Source organism: Amphibalanus amphitrite, unplaced genomic scaffold (genome assembly GCF_019059575.1).
Source record: "Amphibalanus amphitrite isolate SeventyFive unplaced genomic scaffold, NRLGWU_Aamphi_draft 000534F_arrow, whole genome shotgun sequence".
NCBI classification, from domain to species: domain Eukaryota; kingdom Metazoa; phylum Arthropoda; class Thecostraca; order Balanomorpha; family Balanidae; genus Amphibalanus; species Amphibalanus amphitrite.
The window spans coordinates 251,205-267,856 of record NW_024882028.1 but is presented as its reverse complement, the minus strand read 5'-3'; the positions used below and the strand labels follow the sequence as shown (position 1 = coordinate 267,856).

Sequence of the window (16,652 nt, the reverse complement as noted above, 5' to 3'; positions counted from 1 at the left end):
CCTGACCTGTGACCTGACCTGGCATTAGCAGTGACCTCAAATAGCAGCATATGTACTAGGCAACTGACGCGCTATCGCTGATTTTCAACAAAATGCGTTTTACTCGATGTTATGAGTTATGACGCATTCCCTAGAAGACCCGTGAACTGTGAGACATTTTATCTTTGACCTGACCTGTGACGTCATCGGTGACCCCGAGGTCAATGAAATTTGGGTTGCTTCAACAAATTTGACAGGGCTATCGAATGCCGTTTGAATTTTTTCGGATCCATCCAGTAGTTTCGGAGATACGGGAGGAAAAAAATGCCTCCCCCCAACGCGCGGAAGGTGGCCGTAAGGCCCACCGCCTGCCGGGTTAAGTCACAGACGATCTAGCCAATAGGTATGCCTTGCATTCTTGTCATAAGATAGCTGCATGAAACGCATAGGAACTTCGCAAACTCACTAGAACCAGTAAAACGCCTTTTGGGCGAAGAACGAGCGAGCGAGATAGTGAGCCCTGCACGTGCGGAAGGGTGAGAGGGTACTTTCAACGGGGCTTGTGCAAAGCACCTTTCTAACCGGTCGCTAGCGGTGTGCCAAATTTGAACGCAATCGGCCCAGCCGTTCCTGAGATCTGAAAGCGGCATTCTGCACGTGCGCACGTGCAAACGGGGTCCAAACTGACTTTTGCACGGTACCCTACTAACCGGTCCCCAACCGTGTACCAAATTTGAGCGCATTCGGCCCAGCCGTTCTCGAGATCTGGAAGCGCCCCCTGCACGTGCGCACGTGCAGTAGCACCCTAACCGCAACACATGGGAATGCATTGCCTGGTGGGAGCCTACCTGTATCCAACTTTCAGCGAAATCGCCCCAGTAATTACCGAGTTATTGAAATGGGAACAAATTTGGCACCCCTTCTTTTTGTATTTTGCACGTGCAGTGGGGGTCACTCACATAGATAAAGAGTATCCGACCTTTGGTAGAAGGGATGCAGCTACCCTAGAAAAATTACCGCAAGACAATCGCCCAAGCGGCTGCTGAGATATCAGATATGAGCCTCTCAAAATCACTACTTTTGCAAAACAGCTTGAACACCCTTGACTTTTCACGTGGCACGTGCCAAATGGTCACTGAGATGTGTCAGGAGTAGTCAATTGCGGGGTAGAATGGATGGGGCTTCCCCTCCCCGGTATGCCTCAGTGCAACCGGGATGCAAAATTCAAAAAAAGGATGGGGCTACCCAGCAAAAAAGACCGCAGGTCAAACGGTCCAGCGGTTGCTGAGATATAAGCCTCTCAAAAGCGTTACATCCCGGGCTGGGCCGGGCCGGGCCGGGCCGCTCATACTGAGATTTTTCCGTTATACTGAAAAGACTTCGCTTCGCTCCCTGCGCTCGCTCGCTCGTAATGAATCGTTACTCCGCAGATTCCCCGGGTGGTTCACGGATCTCGGCAACTCTTCAGGGAGTTCGTGGTTATCCTGAAGAGTCTTGTTCATCCGCGGATCCCCGCCCATTTATCCGCGAATATGCATAGGTGGGCACCGTTGATCAAAAAGTTAGTTTCGTTAATCGTTAATCCGTTAACTAAAAAGTTAGTTCCGGCAAACGATAATCCGTTAATTCACAACAAAAGTAACGGAAGTTACTTAAGTCCGTTAATCGTTAACATTTTACACGGTAATAAACAATATGAAAATGGTTGTGCATTTTTCTGGGGACAACTCGACCAACCTACGCTAACGGCTAGGCGCCACTAACAGCGCGGTTCTGCTCTCGAAGACCTGCCAACAATTGCGCCTGCTCGGTGACGGCATGGATAAGATATACCTATTTATAAATATAATACATGGTGATGATATGTGTGATGCGAGTTGCGACCGATTTCAACCTGAGTTACCGACGATTCAGCTCGCCTTACAAACAGCTCTACCCTTTCTCTCCGCCTCTCAGTCAGGCAGCGTTCCAATGACAGGCGTGTGCATCACAATTTGCAACGTATATTGCCGCAACACACTGAATACCAGAGATGAGGCGCACACAAACAGCTCAAGAGGCGCACTCAAGTAACTTGTGTTCTTGAGTTCGCAGCCTTGTGTTCGCAGTAACTTTACAGTTAACTTTTTGCTTCGAAATAAAAGTAACGATTAACGGATTAACGGACTAAATTTTAACGATTAACGGAGCCGAAAAGTAACGGAACTTAAACGGTCCGTTACACGTGGAAAAAATTAGCGAGTCCGTTAATCGTTAACCCAAAATTTAGTTTCGTTAATTAACGGATTAGCGATTTAACGGACTTGCCCACCTATGCGAATATGCTAGACTTGATGTTCATACACTAGGGACTCCGTGGATTCCCTAGGGACTCCGCGGATCCACCGATTCCGCAAACTCACTCTAACACCAACAAAATACCAAATGCATTAGCCTTGAAATACCAAATACCAACTTGATATCGGTTTGGTATCGGTATACTAGAAAAAAATTGGTATCTGATTGACATCTCTAGTACAGACCGATATGCAACATTATTATTTTCTGCCAGGTTACCTTGTGGTCAGCTATTTTAAATGTTCATTCAGTCAAATTTGCCGATCAGGTATTCAATCTAACCTTCTTAGGTCAAACGTTGTAGATCATCTTTAAAAATTTCATTCTGAGAGTACAGAGGCATTAATCTTATCGCTAGAAAGACGAATGACGATGGTGGTAATGGCAATGTCGTAAACGGCTTTGGTCAAAAATTCACGCAGCGAAGTTTGCTAGGGCGTCAATTTTTGGAAGTTGTTTCCCTCGGGAAGATAAAGCATCGATATAAGATCAGACTGGAGAAAACAGCTACGAGTAAAAAAAAATGACCAAAAATTGGCCTGACCTAGAAATGACTTAGTCCGCGCCCCGTAGGGGGGGGGGACGAAACGGCCCCTCTCCCTCCTTTTCCGTAGATATCACTCAAACGGCTGCATATCTCGTCCCCAAACATCCAGGACCCCTCCGGGCATCATTTTTACATATTGTGACTAAAAAATTTCCAGAGGCTATTATAGGTTGGCCGAAAATGCCGTCAGAATGATGTCATGTTCTGCCATTTTCGACCCAAAAAATAGGTTTCGCGGAAAGAGCTGTCAGCCCTATAGCATTAAAGATACATAAAAATGTTAAAGACATAAAAAGTGTAGAATGAGCATGGCTACAAAACTGTTGTCTTGGATTTTTGCAATTTTGGAATTTTGACGCTCTAACATAAAACGTCATTTTTTACTTTATACTTTTTTCTTTTTACTTTTTTACATAAAACGTCATTCAAATGGCTATATCTCAGGCAGTTTTAGAGATATTTTGTTAAATTTTGGCATGTGTGAGGCCAGTAAGGGGTTCTATAACATATATACTGGTTTTTTGAAAGTTTCTTCAAATTTCAAATATATCTAAAGAAAGCTAAATTTTGAGTTAGAAAATCTCTAGATCTGAAGATTTAAAAGTTTGGAAATTTCGAGATAGCCATTTTGTTTGCCACGCTTTTTTATACCTACGGTACAATTTTTAAGCCGCTAAGTTGAAACCCTGATTTTCTGCGATTTTTCTCCGTGAACAACTTTTTCGACAAAAAATCGCCGAACATGACCTCAGTTTGACCTCTATAGCTCGTGACCTGAGATGACCTGGGACCTAATTTTTTCGGGAGTTGTGTAAAATTGATGTCCGGGGAGTTAACTGATAGTTTCAAGTCATAATTCGCAGTCGTTTCTGAGTTATTTCCGAAAAACCACAGAGGTGGCCCTTTTGGCCTCCCCTGTGGTTTTGGGCCTCTCCCCAACGGGTCGCGGGTTAATGAATTTCGTAGTCGCAATCGCAAGATTTAACCTCGTTTCTGGCGCATGCCATTCATGTGTGGTGCACAATAACGCAGGTTAACGCGTCGTTGTTTGAAGCAAAAGTGCCATACACTGGACTTTTATAGAGAAGGACAAAGCATTTCGGTGGGTGTTTTAGACGGTTGGTAAGTACCTACTGCAAGTACTGCCTCTTTAAAAAAAAAAACTTCACATACAAAAATGTGCTAGTTAGGAAATTTTCATGTTTTATAGAAACTACAATAAAAATAGCATGGAAGTCGAACAATTTTTATTTAAGAAATAAGAATGTCCATATTCTCCCTTTAATTAGATCAAAAGTTATAAGCGAAAAGCTTTTGAACTACTTTAGCGAAATTTTTAAATTTATACCCCCCAAACGAGCCAATTGCGAGGGGGGTCGCATCGACCCCCCCCCCTGCCAGGCCGCGTTATGAAAAATGCCCTGCCAGGCGAGGATTAAGCCAGGCATTCTATAGAATGCCTTTAGAATGCCTTAGCAGTCAGGGATTCTATAGAATGCCTGGTCGGTCAGGTATTTAGAATGCCTGATTCCACACAGTGCCTGTAACATCCATACTAGCAATTCCTTAGGTATGCTTTAGAAGTGTCATGTCAATGTGGTAGGTACCCTAAATGCCTGAATTTTGACGTACCTACTTTCTTCATGAATATTTGACGCACCATATTTAGAACGGCGTTTAGGTAGGTACCGAAAGTCAGTACGTGGCCCAATGTTTTCCGTACTTTGTGTTCGATCGCCTTCCTCAGCCAGCTGGCACGTTTACTCACCCTGCTCCAAACCAGGTCGGCGCTCCACGCGATGGAAGTGACCCGATTGTTACGTCACTCCCAGCACTTGACCAATACATCTTATCAATTGGTTCAAAGTATGCTGGAAAGAACATGGCGTTCAATATTTTACAGCCCTCGTACTGTCTGTAACAAAGCAATTTCATCTTTACTTTTTTATTTAACGTGGCTTTTTAGATAGCGAAGCCCAATAGTGAATCATAATCCGTCGAAATAATAATTTTCTCGCTCTTTCAAAATGGTTTATTACGTCATTCTTACTTCTATCATAGCCTTTTAACTCAAATTCACATCTGTTTTAGGTACCTAATGTAAATACTTCTTAAACTAAGGTATGCGTACGTTCAGGACTGTACGCAAAAGTAGTTGTGTCGGAGTACGCTGAGGCTTTCAAGCGGCAGAGAAAAACTTCCGGAGGATCATTCTTCTCACGGTTGTGGGTCAAAGACACATAATCATTGTCAGCACCTGCAAAGAATGATCACGGCAGGTGAGATTGTGTCAAAACAAATATACAAGTTTCGAGAAGATCGTAATTGCAAGCACACAGTTTCAAGACCGCAATGTGAACCAACTGTGAAACAGACAATGTAAATCGATTGAAGTCCAAGATTCGTCACTCACCCACGTTCAAAGCATGCGCCTCGGCCTGTCCACCAGAGACTCGGTATATGGCAGCCTCTGACAGCTGGTAGGGCGAGCCGACATGACATCGCACGTATGCAGGTCCTCGTTCTCGTCTGAAGTTGGTGTGGACGGTCGTTATATCCGGAACCGCCTCTGTAAAAATAGGTATTGCTTGATTTGAAATTGCTTCTGAAGCGCCAAATGTGGCGGTGGTTAAATAATTTGACCAATACAATTATTAAATGTTTTGCTTGTTTAACCGAGAAGACATCATGATTATGGCTAAAATAAAAAGGCATCGTCGTTAGAAGAAAACGGCTGTGCCACAGCCCAGAAAACAAAACATTAATTAGGCGTTATTTTAACCCACGAGCCGCTGGGGGGGGCATAAAGTTGCCCCCCCCCCTTTACGTTTTGTGAAATATCTCCGAAACTTGATGAGCCACGAACGTGAAACTTGGCATAGCTTCAAATGAATACCTAGGCAATGTTTGAGGAAAGTTTGGTGGTTGTAGCAACTAAGATGACGTCATAGTGACGTCATAAAGTTTTGTCGTTTTCCGATATGGACCGTTTCTGATGACGCTGAGCATGAAACTCAACTGTAAATGAACCAGACAGCACCTGCTGTCATCCTAAAACATCTAACTACACTTACATCTAGTTTCTGACCAATAATCGACCCTTTATATTCGGTCCCATATATCTGATGTATCGTGAGGAATATGAGAGTCGCAAATCTATAATTTCACTTATGACGTCACTGTGACGTCATTTCAAATGGGATCGACACCAAATTTGGACACAACCTCGGCTAGGTATTCAGAAAGATGTGTGCAAAGTTTCGCTTCTCTATCTCTTCGCGTTGCGACGATATCGTCGCAGAAGTAAAGGGGGGGCAACTATATGCCCCCCCCCCCCCAGCGGCCGGCGGGTGGCGCGGAGGCCCAGCGGCCGCCGGGTTAAACTTCCAACTGATCATGGTCCAATTATAAACTGCCCAACTGAATTAGATTTCATATTGTTCGAATGACGATAGCACCAAACACGAAACTTATACAGGTCCACTTCAGCTCATGCTGCGGAGTTTTCACCTCAAGCAAAATCTATGTTACCTATACAAAATTTATACGAGTAATAACCATGGTTAATACCTCGGTGTGCATTTCTGTTCGGCACTTACCCTGTACCCAGTCACTGGTGAACTGGACTCCCAGCTGCTGGTATTGGTAGGCGCGACTGGCACTGCTGACTCCTCGTCGAAAGCTGGCCACAAACGTGCCACCGTACTGGACCAGGGTCAGCAGGACGGCGGTGGGCCCGGCCATCCGGCTCGGGTGCGGCAGTCGTGCGTCGTGCACGGCCGCCAGGCACAGGTCCGAGTCCTGCAGCGGCGCCGGCAGATAGACGTGTCGGGTGTCAGCTGTCCTGACCTCGCCCGTGTCAGCTGTCAGCTGTCCTGACACCGTCCGTGTCAGCCGTCAGCTGTCCTGACACCGCCCGTGTCAGCTGTCAGCTGTCCTGGCCCTGTCCGTGTCAGCTGTCCTGACACCGCCCGTGTCAGCTGTCCTGACACCGCCCATGTCAGCTGTCCTGACACCGCCCATGTCAGCTGTCAGCTGTCCTGGCCCTGTCCGTGTCAGCTGTCCTGACACCGCCCGTGTCAGCTGTCCTGACACCGCCCATGTCAGGTGTCAGCTGTCCTGACACCGCCCATGTCAGCTGTCCTGACACCGCCCGTGTCAGCTGTCCTGACACCGTCCGTGTCAGCTGTCAGCTGTCCTGACACCGCCCGTGTCAGGTGTCAGCTGTCCTGACTCTGCCCGTGTCAGCTGTCAGCTGTCCTGGCCCTGTCCATGTCAGCTGTCAGCTGTCCTGACACCGCCCGTGTCAGGTGTCAGCTGTCCTGACACCGCCCATGTCAGGTGTCAGCTGTCCTGACACCGCCCATGTCAGCTGTCCTGACACCGCCCGTGTCAGCTGTCCTGACACCGTCCGTGTCAGCTGTCAGCTGTCCTGACACCGCCCGTGTCAGGTGTCAGCTGTCCTGACTCTGCCCGTGTCAGCTGTCAGCTGTCCTGGCCCTGTCCATGTCAGCTGTCAGCTGTCCTGGCCCTGTCAGTGTCAGCTGTCCTGACACCGCCCCTGTCCGTGTCAGCTGTCCTGACACCGCCCGTGTCAGGTGTCAGCTGTCCCTGACTTTGCCCATGTCAAGTGATACTAATAGGAGTGTATTGATAAGAACTGAAGTATGTTTGAAGGGACTATCCCACCTTCTAAAATGTTGTTAAAACCAGTTAAATTGTGCCCGACTTTATAGATTGGATGACCAGGAACACGGTTCTGGCATTTATTTTTCATTAAACATCTTAGGCTTCCCATATTCCAAACACAAACTTTCAAATATGTGACGTCACAGCCCAAAATTACCTCATTCCCCAGGCCACATTACTGTCATAAAGCTGATTCTTTTTACTCTGTAGGCACCACAACAAAGTTCAGACCAAGTTTTGAGCGATTTTTCAACGAACAAACCCATTTAAATCAGAATGACTAAACGAGGTGACGTCACACTAACGGTCGCTCCATGTTGAAGATAGGGCCTTGTACAAGGTCCATTTTCAAATAAAGGGAACGAATTTCTTCAACACCAAGAGGCCGCGGGGGTTGCAAGTGCAGCCTAGATAGATAGTGGTTTCTGAACCTCGCCGCAAACTTGGCTATCTCAACTCAAACCCCATGTTAAAGGTGGGATAGTCCCTTTAATGTAGTTATGTAAAAAATAAAAGGGGCTGATACTTTTTAAAATGGTATAAACTAAATAGAAAATCAGTTAACCCGCGCTCCGTATCCCCCCCCCCGGCCTTTTCCGTAGATTTATCTCCTAAACGACTGTAGATATCGTCACTAAACTTTCAGGGGCCCTCCGGGCATCGATTTTACACATTCACTGAAAACACTTTGGAAGAACGTTAAGAACGTACAGGGGTATTTAGACCCCTGTGGGGTAAAATGTTATGCCACCGTTTTTCAGAACCCCCATGGTTCTTCACGTAGACGGCTTTGCATTCTCATCAAAAGAACCCACACGATTCTTCCAAAGACTCTTATGAGGTTTAGGGTTTATAATAAGAGCGTTCTTAGCACCTAGATAAGAACCCCAAAGGGTCTGTGAAGAAGTCCCTGAGGTTTATAGGGAAACCACCCTGTGTTCTGAATATCGGTTGTAGAACCCTTTCAGTTCTATTGCAATACCGCAAAATCCCCGTTCATTCGTCTATTGAACCTCCCATGCATGGCTATCGACCTGCGCCGTCACATCTGCTGCGCAAAGACAGTATTTGATACACCTTAAAATGTATTACCTTCCTCTTTACTCTGAGCAATCAGCCTGCAAGTCTCCAGTCAGGAACAAGCCCGCAACCCGCCCATGCGATCAGCCCGCAACCAGCCCGCATTCAGCCTGCGATCAGCCTGCAGGAACGCTTTCCCCTCGGCCGTGTCACTTAACTTACACATCCAAGCCAAAGAACTCCAGAGCCTTTCGGGCATGTTTAATTATTCAGGTTGATTCCTTCACGCTCAGGGTTGCTTTCTGTACAAATATGAACACATTTTTAGCTTTAGCAAGTGGATGTTTTCCCAAACACAGTATGCGCTATCGCCCATGTCAGCAGCCGGGTGGCGATATCGCATTCTCCCAAATCACATACAGTTTCTCCTTCCACCACCAGCTTCAAGCCAGCGTTTTCGACGAAGTCGACGTCTCCGCGCGCCAGGACGCTCTCCTCAGACTCCAGGGCCTCAATCAGAGTGGAGATGGCCTCGTCCCCTAGAATGAAGAGTCGGGCGGATGCGTTATTCAACAGGCAGGGAGTTAAAGAAACTTAGATTGACTTCAGAGACCATGAGCCTACTCCAAAAATAAAATACCTAATGCACTTAACATATAAAGTGCAGCTAGATAAAATATTGCACTAATTAGCAAGAACATATGTTTATTAAAATCAGCCAAATTTACCTATACCTAAATCAGTTGACCCCAAAATGGCAAGCTTGAAGCTGATTCTATTCCTGATTTATCTTCATTTGGAAAATTTGTCTAAATACCACATGCATAATTTAAGCTATGGGCATTTATACAACATATAGATACTTACTGCATTGATAGGTCTTGCATATGAATTTTCTTCATCCAATGCATTCATCCATGCATTTGAAGAGCGCTGTGATATTGCTTATCATTGTCAATCACAAGTAATATAAATAATACACAACACTTGACAAGCCAAAAATTAACCTTATTTCAGTTCTTCAATATTCGATTACTTGCCATTCACCCAATCTTGCACCAGCCGCTCGTCACTGCACAAAGCGTGATCCAACGCGATCGAAAAATGGCGATCGCTTCCGGTGGACGCTAGAACGTGGTACCGCGGGCGTGGTCTTGATGAAAGCCATTACACTGATTAAACCACAACCCCTTCTTCTTAAACCCGATGCTAGTTCGTGCAAAACCTCCAAAGGGTTTATCTTTCGCGCGCTTTGTGTGACGTATATCACGTGACTAGGGAGAACGAAGAAGAACCGGTGTTGGTCGAGTTGAAGCCCCCTGGGGCCGCTAAGACTGCGCGCGAAGAAGCAGCACGTGTCTTCGGTCTATGTGAAACACTGTGTGTGTTCTTCATGAACCAGACGTTCTGCTTCGCCTCTAAGCCAGTTTACCCTAATACCCAAAAAACCTAAGTGTGGAATATTTTAAGATGCTTTTGCATTACGTTCTTTCAACTTGTTTTCAGTGTTGTTTTAAAAACATATTTCAAAGGCTCAGATAGGTTGGACGCAAATGACGTCAGAATGAGCAGCACGCATTTATCGTTTACTGTTCGTAGCATGGGCGTCGCCACAGGGGGGGGATGGGGGGGACACCGTCCCCCCCCCCCCTGGAGTAAGGGTGGGGGGATTATCCCCTCCTCAAATTGAATGTCAATAGAAGTTTTCGAGCTGCTTTTTCTCAGTTACCTGTCATTCTGCGGAAAAAAAAGAAGTAATCCTTTACCGAACAAGTTTTTTTTACCGGGACAGAAGATCTAAGTCTCTTCAGGATGCGGTCAACATCATGCAGGAGGTGCCTGAGCCCGCAAGAGCAATGTTCCCAGAAGTGAACAAGCTCTTGCAGCTTCTCCTGACACTGCCTGTAAGCTCAGCAACGGCCGGGAGGAGTTTCAGTGCGCTGCGCCGCCTGAAGACTTGGCTTCGTTCGACGATGCGCCAGGACCGACTCACCTCGGTGGCTGTCTGCCACGTACACCGGCACCGGGTGGATGCTGTGGATGCTGACAAACTCGTGGCTCAGTTCGTCAGCCTTAAAGGGACTATCCCACCTTCTAAAATGTTGTTAAAACCAGTTAAATTGTGCCCGACTTTATAGATTGGATGACCAGGAACACGGTTCTGGCATTTATTTTTCATTAAACATCTTAGGCTTCCCATATTCCAAACACAAACTTTCAAATATGTGACGTCACAGCCCAAAATTACCTCATTCCCCAGGCCACATTACTGTCATAAAGCTGATTCTTTTTACTCTGTAGGCACCACAACAAAGTTCAGACCAAGTTTTAAGCGATTTTTCAACGAACAACCCCATTCAAATCAGAATGACTAAACGAGGTGACGTCACACTAACGGTCGCTCCATGTTGAAGATAGGGCCTTGTACAAGGCCCATTTTCAAATGAAGGGAACGAATTTCTTCAACACCAAGAGGCCGCGGGGGTTGCAACTAGAGCACTTCATGGGCCGGATAAATCCGTTATCCACGGATAAATCCGCGGACCGGATAGGATTGGATTCTAAATTTGTTAAAAAAGAACGGATATGGGCGGGCCGGATTTGGGAATTGAAGGTTGAACCCGGATCAAAACGGATCAAAATTTTAACATTCAACATTGAAGTTAAAAATTAACCTAATGTGTTAAGAGGCAGCAGAGGTTTGATTAAAGTAAAAGGCATCATTTTATGACACTCACTTGTCACAAGACTTGTCTTCAAGTGGATAATGTATGCAATGTATGCATGGTTTTTGGAACCATGATGGTCTATGAGATGTATGGCTGTCTGGTCCCTTAGATTGAATTTGTTAGTCCAGTTTTGGGTGAAACCAGTTATTGGTGAAACGGATTATTACGGATATTTTTTGGAAGTTTGGCTGCAATACGGGCCATGGGTGGGCCGGATTCTGATATTCAAAGAAAGGCGGATAATGGGCGGATCTGGATATGACTTGCCGGATATGGGCCGGGCCGGATCCTAAAAAGCCTATCCGTGAAGTGCTCTAGTTGCAACCTAGATAGATAGTGGTTTCTGAACCTCGCCGCAAACTTGGCTATCTCAACTCAAAGCCCAAAATGAGTGGGATAGTCCCTTTAACGCCGGCCGAGAGCGAGTATTCGGGCGTCAGTGAGCTGTGAGTGGAGGTAATAAACCTGTGTCTCTGCACTTCTAAGTTTGATCTTTCTCTGGAATGTTGGATATTTTTATTACAAGAGCCTTTCAATCACACGTGAATCGAAAAGACTCACGTTAATGCGACATTGCACGAGCAATTCAAAGAGAGACGAAAGCCGATTTAGGCGGTCAAAATTAAGCACATGCCTTTAGGTATATAGAATATGCTTCGCTTGGTCTGTAGCTGAAGCAAAACGAGCATATTTAACAATGAATGACACGAAAGTTCATCACCAAAAGTTAAACGGCTTCCTTTGAGGAAAGTCAATTTTGGTACTTGTGTTCTATGCATTTATAATTTAAGTAAAGAAACCGGAAATAAGCAAGTCCAAACCTTTCCCATTTACATTTACCATTCGTACTCAAAGGCGTTCTTCTGAAAAATCAAAACATCTTAGTGATAGGGGAGAGCGGGGAGAGTTGTATCATGTCCAAGTTGTATCAGGGCGAATTGTGTCAAACTTATCCAATAGATGGGGCTCGTGACACGACCAGCCGACGAGGTTTTTCGGGCGCCATCTTTCCCTGTTCTGTCGTGTGGCTGGGTGGACGCGTCTCGAGGTGAGAGCCGATTTTATGTTTTTTTAATGTCATTCTAAAAAAATGAGTTGCAAGAAAATGTGTGTTTTGGGCAGCTAGATGTGCACAAATTTGAAAGATATCCCTAGCGGTGGTGAGGGTAGGTTCTAAGGCTGCGTGAGTGAAAATGGATTTCTCCAGCTGTCCGCTGTTTTTGAGCACGAGGATGTTTTTCCAAGATGGCGGCGAGGTACATGTTGTATCAGAGCCGGGTGGGGTATGTTGTAACATGTATGTATGTATGTATGTATGGGTATGTTGCTTTTGATCGCGAAAGCTAAGCCCTGGCTCGCGTTTGTAGGTAGCTAGTCAATATTCGTTCCATTTCGGCACAATGTGTTGGCTTCTTTGCTCTTAACGGGCCACTTTTGCGTCTAGTCTGTTGATTTTTCGTTCGTTTCGATGTTTCGTACGAATTGACCTAGAGTTTGGTCTAATAAAAGTGAAGCCTTTGAGCAATATACATTGTATTAACCCCATTTAATGTTGTTGTTATGTTTAAAACCAGTAGCAAGCACACTCCCTGAAACGTGAAATAGTGATACAAATCACCCCACCATGTGATACAACTCACCCAAGCCATGGGGCAAGTTGTATCAAAAACATTGTTCTATTCGGCAGACCGTAGAAGAAAAACTGATAGAGGTAGCGGAAAAGTTACTTTGCACAAAAAAGCCGAAGAATCAAGGAAGGAGATAGTATGGAAATAATGAGTTTACCACGGATAGTTACGAGGTTATGGGTCTCGGAGTAAAAACTGATACAACCCACCCCACTCTCCCCTACACATGCATTCTGACATTAAAAAAATAAAATCAAAGTATAGGGTGTCGTTTATTCTCTGTGTCCCACGATGCCCTGGGCTTAGAAATTATGCCTGAATGAACACAATGAAAAGAAGTGCGCAATAAAAATAATAAAAACCGGCTACATCGAAAATAAAGTGCATCAAATCCAGAGAAAAGGCTGAAAACGGGGTCGCGGGGTTCTAGCATAGGAAAAAATCCTGCAGGATCCGTCGAGCTTCGTCCCCCCCACTCAAAAACCCATGGCGACGCCCCTGGTTCGTAGGAACATCACCTCACCAGACTGTAAACTCGTGTTCCATATACAGCCTCCCGTCCCGGTGACTGTATGGCCAACGAAGAATTGATGCACTCTGGTAGGCAGGTTACGCTGTAAAAAAAGGTCACATTCGTCATCGGCAAGCGGCGAATTCCGCATCCCTAAATGACACAGGACACATGAAAAATCAGCACTTACGATAAAAATATTAGATTATTAATGAAAAATAGAAATATCATATTATTAGAAATACTATATTATTATTAATTAATATTATATTATATCATGATATTATATAAATATTATATTATCCAGAATTGGAGGATCAAAAGCATGCGATAGCATGCTTTTGCATACGGAAATTCCCATTGGTGGGTCGCTGAAAAAAAGTTCGGCTGAACCCAAGGCCCTAAAACATAAAACAGGCTGAACCTGTTTGTCAGTGTGAGTATGTGAGTGAGTTTGTCCAAGCTTTTTTGGACCTGGAGTCAAAATGGGTGGACCGATCGGGACGAAAGTGGGACCGTTTGATTCGTCTCCGGCGAGGTAAACTTTTGGTGCTGGCCTCGGTTCGCTCGGTGCTTCGTGGCACATGCTATTCCGCTTCAAAGTTTCGGTGACACGAAATTTTTTGTCAAGGCTACAGGTCAACCCGAGGCCACGGGCAAAGCCACACTGGCGGGACACATCGGTAACACCTTGAACCAGTTTCCAGGGGGGTCACCGTCTGCGAGGGGTGCAGGCTGCACGTGCTGGGGGCGGAAAACCGTTTTGACGTGAGGTCCTCTGGCTCAAAGAAATCTTGAGCTATCGACCTCAAAATCGGTTCAATGTTAGTCCCAGGCAAGGCCTCCAAAATAGTGCACATTTGGTTGAACTAAACTCTGTGGTGCATGAGCTATGCACGTGCAAGCCGATTGCACCCCTTCGTACGTTGCCACACCTGCAGGGTAAACGGCAGCTCTAACTGGTTCAAAACTTGCAGGTCATAAGAAGAATACATTTGATCATGACATTCCGGCGAGATAATATCAGAGGGGTGCAAGCTGCGCGTGCGGGGTGGCGGATAACGGTTTTGACGAGGGATCCTCTGATCCCGGGAAACGTCGATCTAGCGACACAAAAGTCGGTTTTTAATGAAGTCATTGGGCTATGGATCCTCCAATTCTGGCCCAAGGCAACGCACGAGCGCTGCCGGCATCTAGTAACTACTAGTAGGTATAAGTTATAACGCCTTTTGGGGCGACTAACGGAGCGAGCGAGAGGGTGAGCCTTGCACGTGCGAAATTTCGAGGGGGTACCTCCAACTGACTGACAATGCATATCCATGTGCCAGAGTTTGGGTGCTGCTGCACGTGCGCACGTGCAAGGGTCGTTCCAGATCTCGAGAACGGCTGGACCGATTGCGCTCAAATTTGGTACACGGTTACGGAGCAGTTAGGAGGGTGCCGTGCACAAGTCAGTTGGGACCCATTTTGCACGTGCGCACGTGCAAGGTGTCGCTTCCAGATCTCGAGAACGGCTGAGCCGATTGTGCTCAAATTTGGCACATCGCTAGAGACCGGTTAGCAGGGCGCCGTGCACAAGTCAGTTAAAGGTACCCCCTCGCAATTTCGCACGTGCAAGGCCCACCCTCTCGCTCGCTCCGTTAATCGCCCCAAAAGGCGTTATACTGGTTCAGTATGAACTCGCTCGCTCGCTGCGCTCGCTCGCTCGTAATAAGAATCACGTGTTTCTTCTCTTACTGGACTACTGCCGATTTTGCTGCAATCGATTGAATCGATGAATTTGCTGTCAGTGAAGACTCCGTTTCTCCTGTTAAATGCGTCCCATGTAATAATATGAGCTGCTTCTAGGATCTTTCTCGTAGACTTTGTTACGTTCTTTTCTAATATTGTCGTTCTATCCCAAAAAGCATAGAAGCGATGTAAAATTACATCGTACTTCAAACGCGATAGTGCTACACATAGAAAAAAAACACGTAGGTGATGGGGATACTATGACAATATCAGAAAAGAACATGACAAAGTCGACAAGAAAGATCTTAAAAGCAGCTCATATTGCTTCTCGGGACACATTCAACAGCATAAACGGGTTCATCACCTGGTCATCGATCGCAGGAAAATCGGCAGTAGGCCAGTAAAAGAGGAAACACGTGATTTTATTCATTTTTAGAGCTTTAGACGGAAACAGCGAATATTTGTACCGATTATATCATTACGAGCGAGCGAGCGCAGCGAGCGAGCGAGTTTATACTGAATTAAGGGAAAATCCTGAGTATGAGCGGCCGGCCGTGGGGACGCTCTTCAAAAGCTAATATCTTAAGAACGGACATCCGATTGACAAGCGGTCTTCTTTACTGAATGTCACTTGGACGTAAAAGTTCTGTGGTGTGATGGCCACCATGCGTTCTTGCCAACCACCGCACGTGGCGCGTGGTAAAGTTGGACATTTTTTAAGAACCCCCATAGACCCGGGAACAGGGGGGGCAGCGGGGGCGCTTGCCCCCCCCCCCCACCTTGAGAGCCGAGGGGGCGGCGCCCCCTCAACATTGAGGCGGCGAGAAAGTATCTTTCCTCCCTTTTCCATACTTCTTTCCTTTTTGTTTCCTTTATGCATATATCTAAACATCAACACACGGCATGTTCCTTGCCATCTGAGTTGTTTCTGTTGATACAGTATCGATTTGACAGCATCTGCTATTGTCATCCCGCTTTGGTTTGGGCCTGACCTTGGCCATGAGTTTGGCAGACCATGTTTTATGCTGGACCATTTTGAGTCAACTTTAAGAAATATGCACATAACGTACAACGGTGGTAAAATCGTTGCTATAGGCATAACACAGTTTACACGCTCCGGGTGTGAGGGAGGGGTGTAGGGCAATGAGTGCACTTAGGTGGCGCCCTCGGAAGGCCGGTATGGGATAAAAGCTCAGCGACACTAAGTACTGGTGTGGTGCCTTCGGTTATCGGTAGCACCCTCAGAATCACCGGCGTAGGGCCCTTAGAGCCGCCGGTAAGGGGCTTTTAGAGGCTCCGGTGTGGGGCCCTCATGCAGGTGCCGGTGTGGGCGCACAGAGGTGCTAGTGTGATTCTCTCAGAGGCGCCGGTGAGGGTCCTTACAGGCGTTGCTGTGGGCCCTCATAGACGCTGGTGTGGAGCCGTTACAGACGGGAGTGGGGCCTTTAGAGCCGCTGACGTGAACCCTCTACAAGCCGGCA

General features: G+C 46.3%; 1 protein-coding gene across 1 annotated transcript in view; it reads right to left on the bottom strand.

Moving 5' to 3' along the window:
- Window positions 1–16,652, bottom strand: part of LOC122393419 (receptor-type tyrosine-protein phosphatase T-like) — a 69,058-nt gene that overhangs the window by 43,653 nt on the left and 8,753 nt on the right. Inside the window, exons 3-7 of the mRNA XM_043389392.1 lie at window positions 13,453–13,543; window positions 6,463–6,664; window positions 5,277–5,432; window positions 4,995–5,120; window positions 4,632–4,734 (exon numbers count right to left, since the gene is read on the bottom strand). Of these exons, the coding sequence (XP_043245327.1) occupies window positions 4,632–4,734; window positions 4,995–5,120; window positions 5,277–5,432; window positions 6,463–6,664; window positions 13,453–13,543 (678 nt within the window). The remainder of the gene's footprint in view (window positions 1–4,631; window positions 4,735–4,994; window positions 5,121–5,276; window positions 5,433–6,462; window positions 6,665–13,452; window positions 13,544–16,652) is intronic.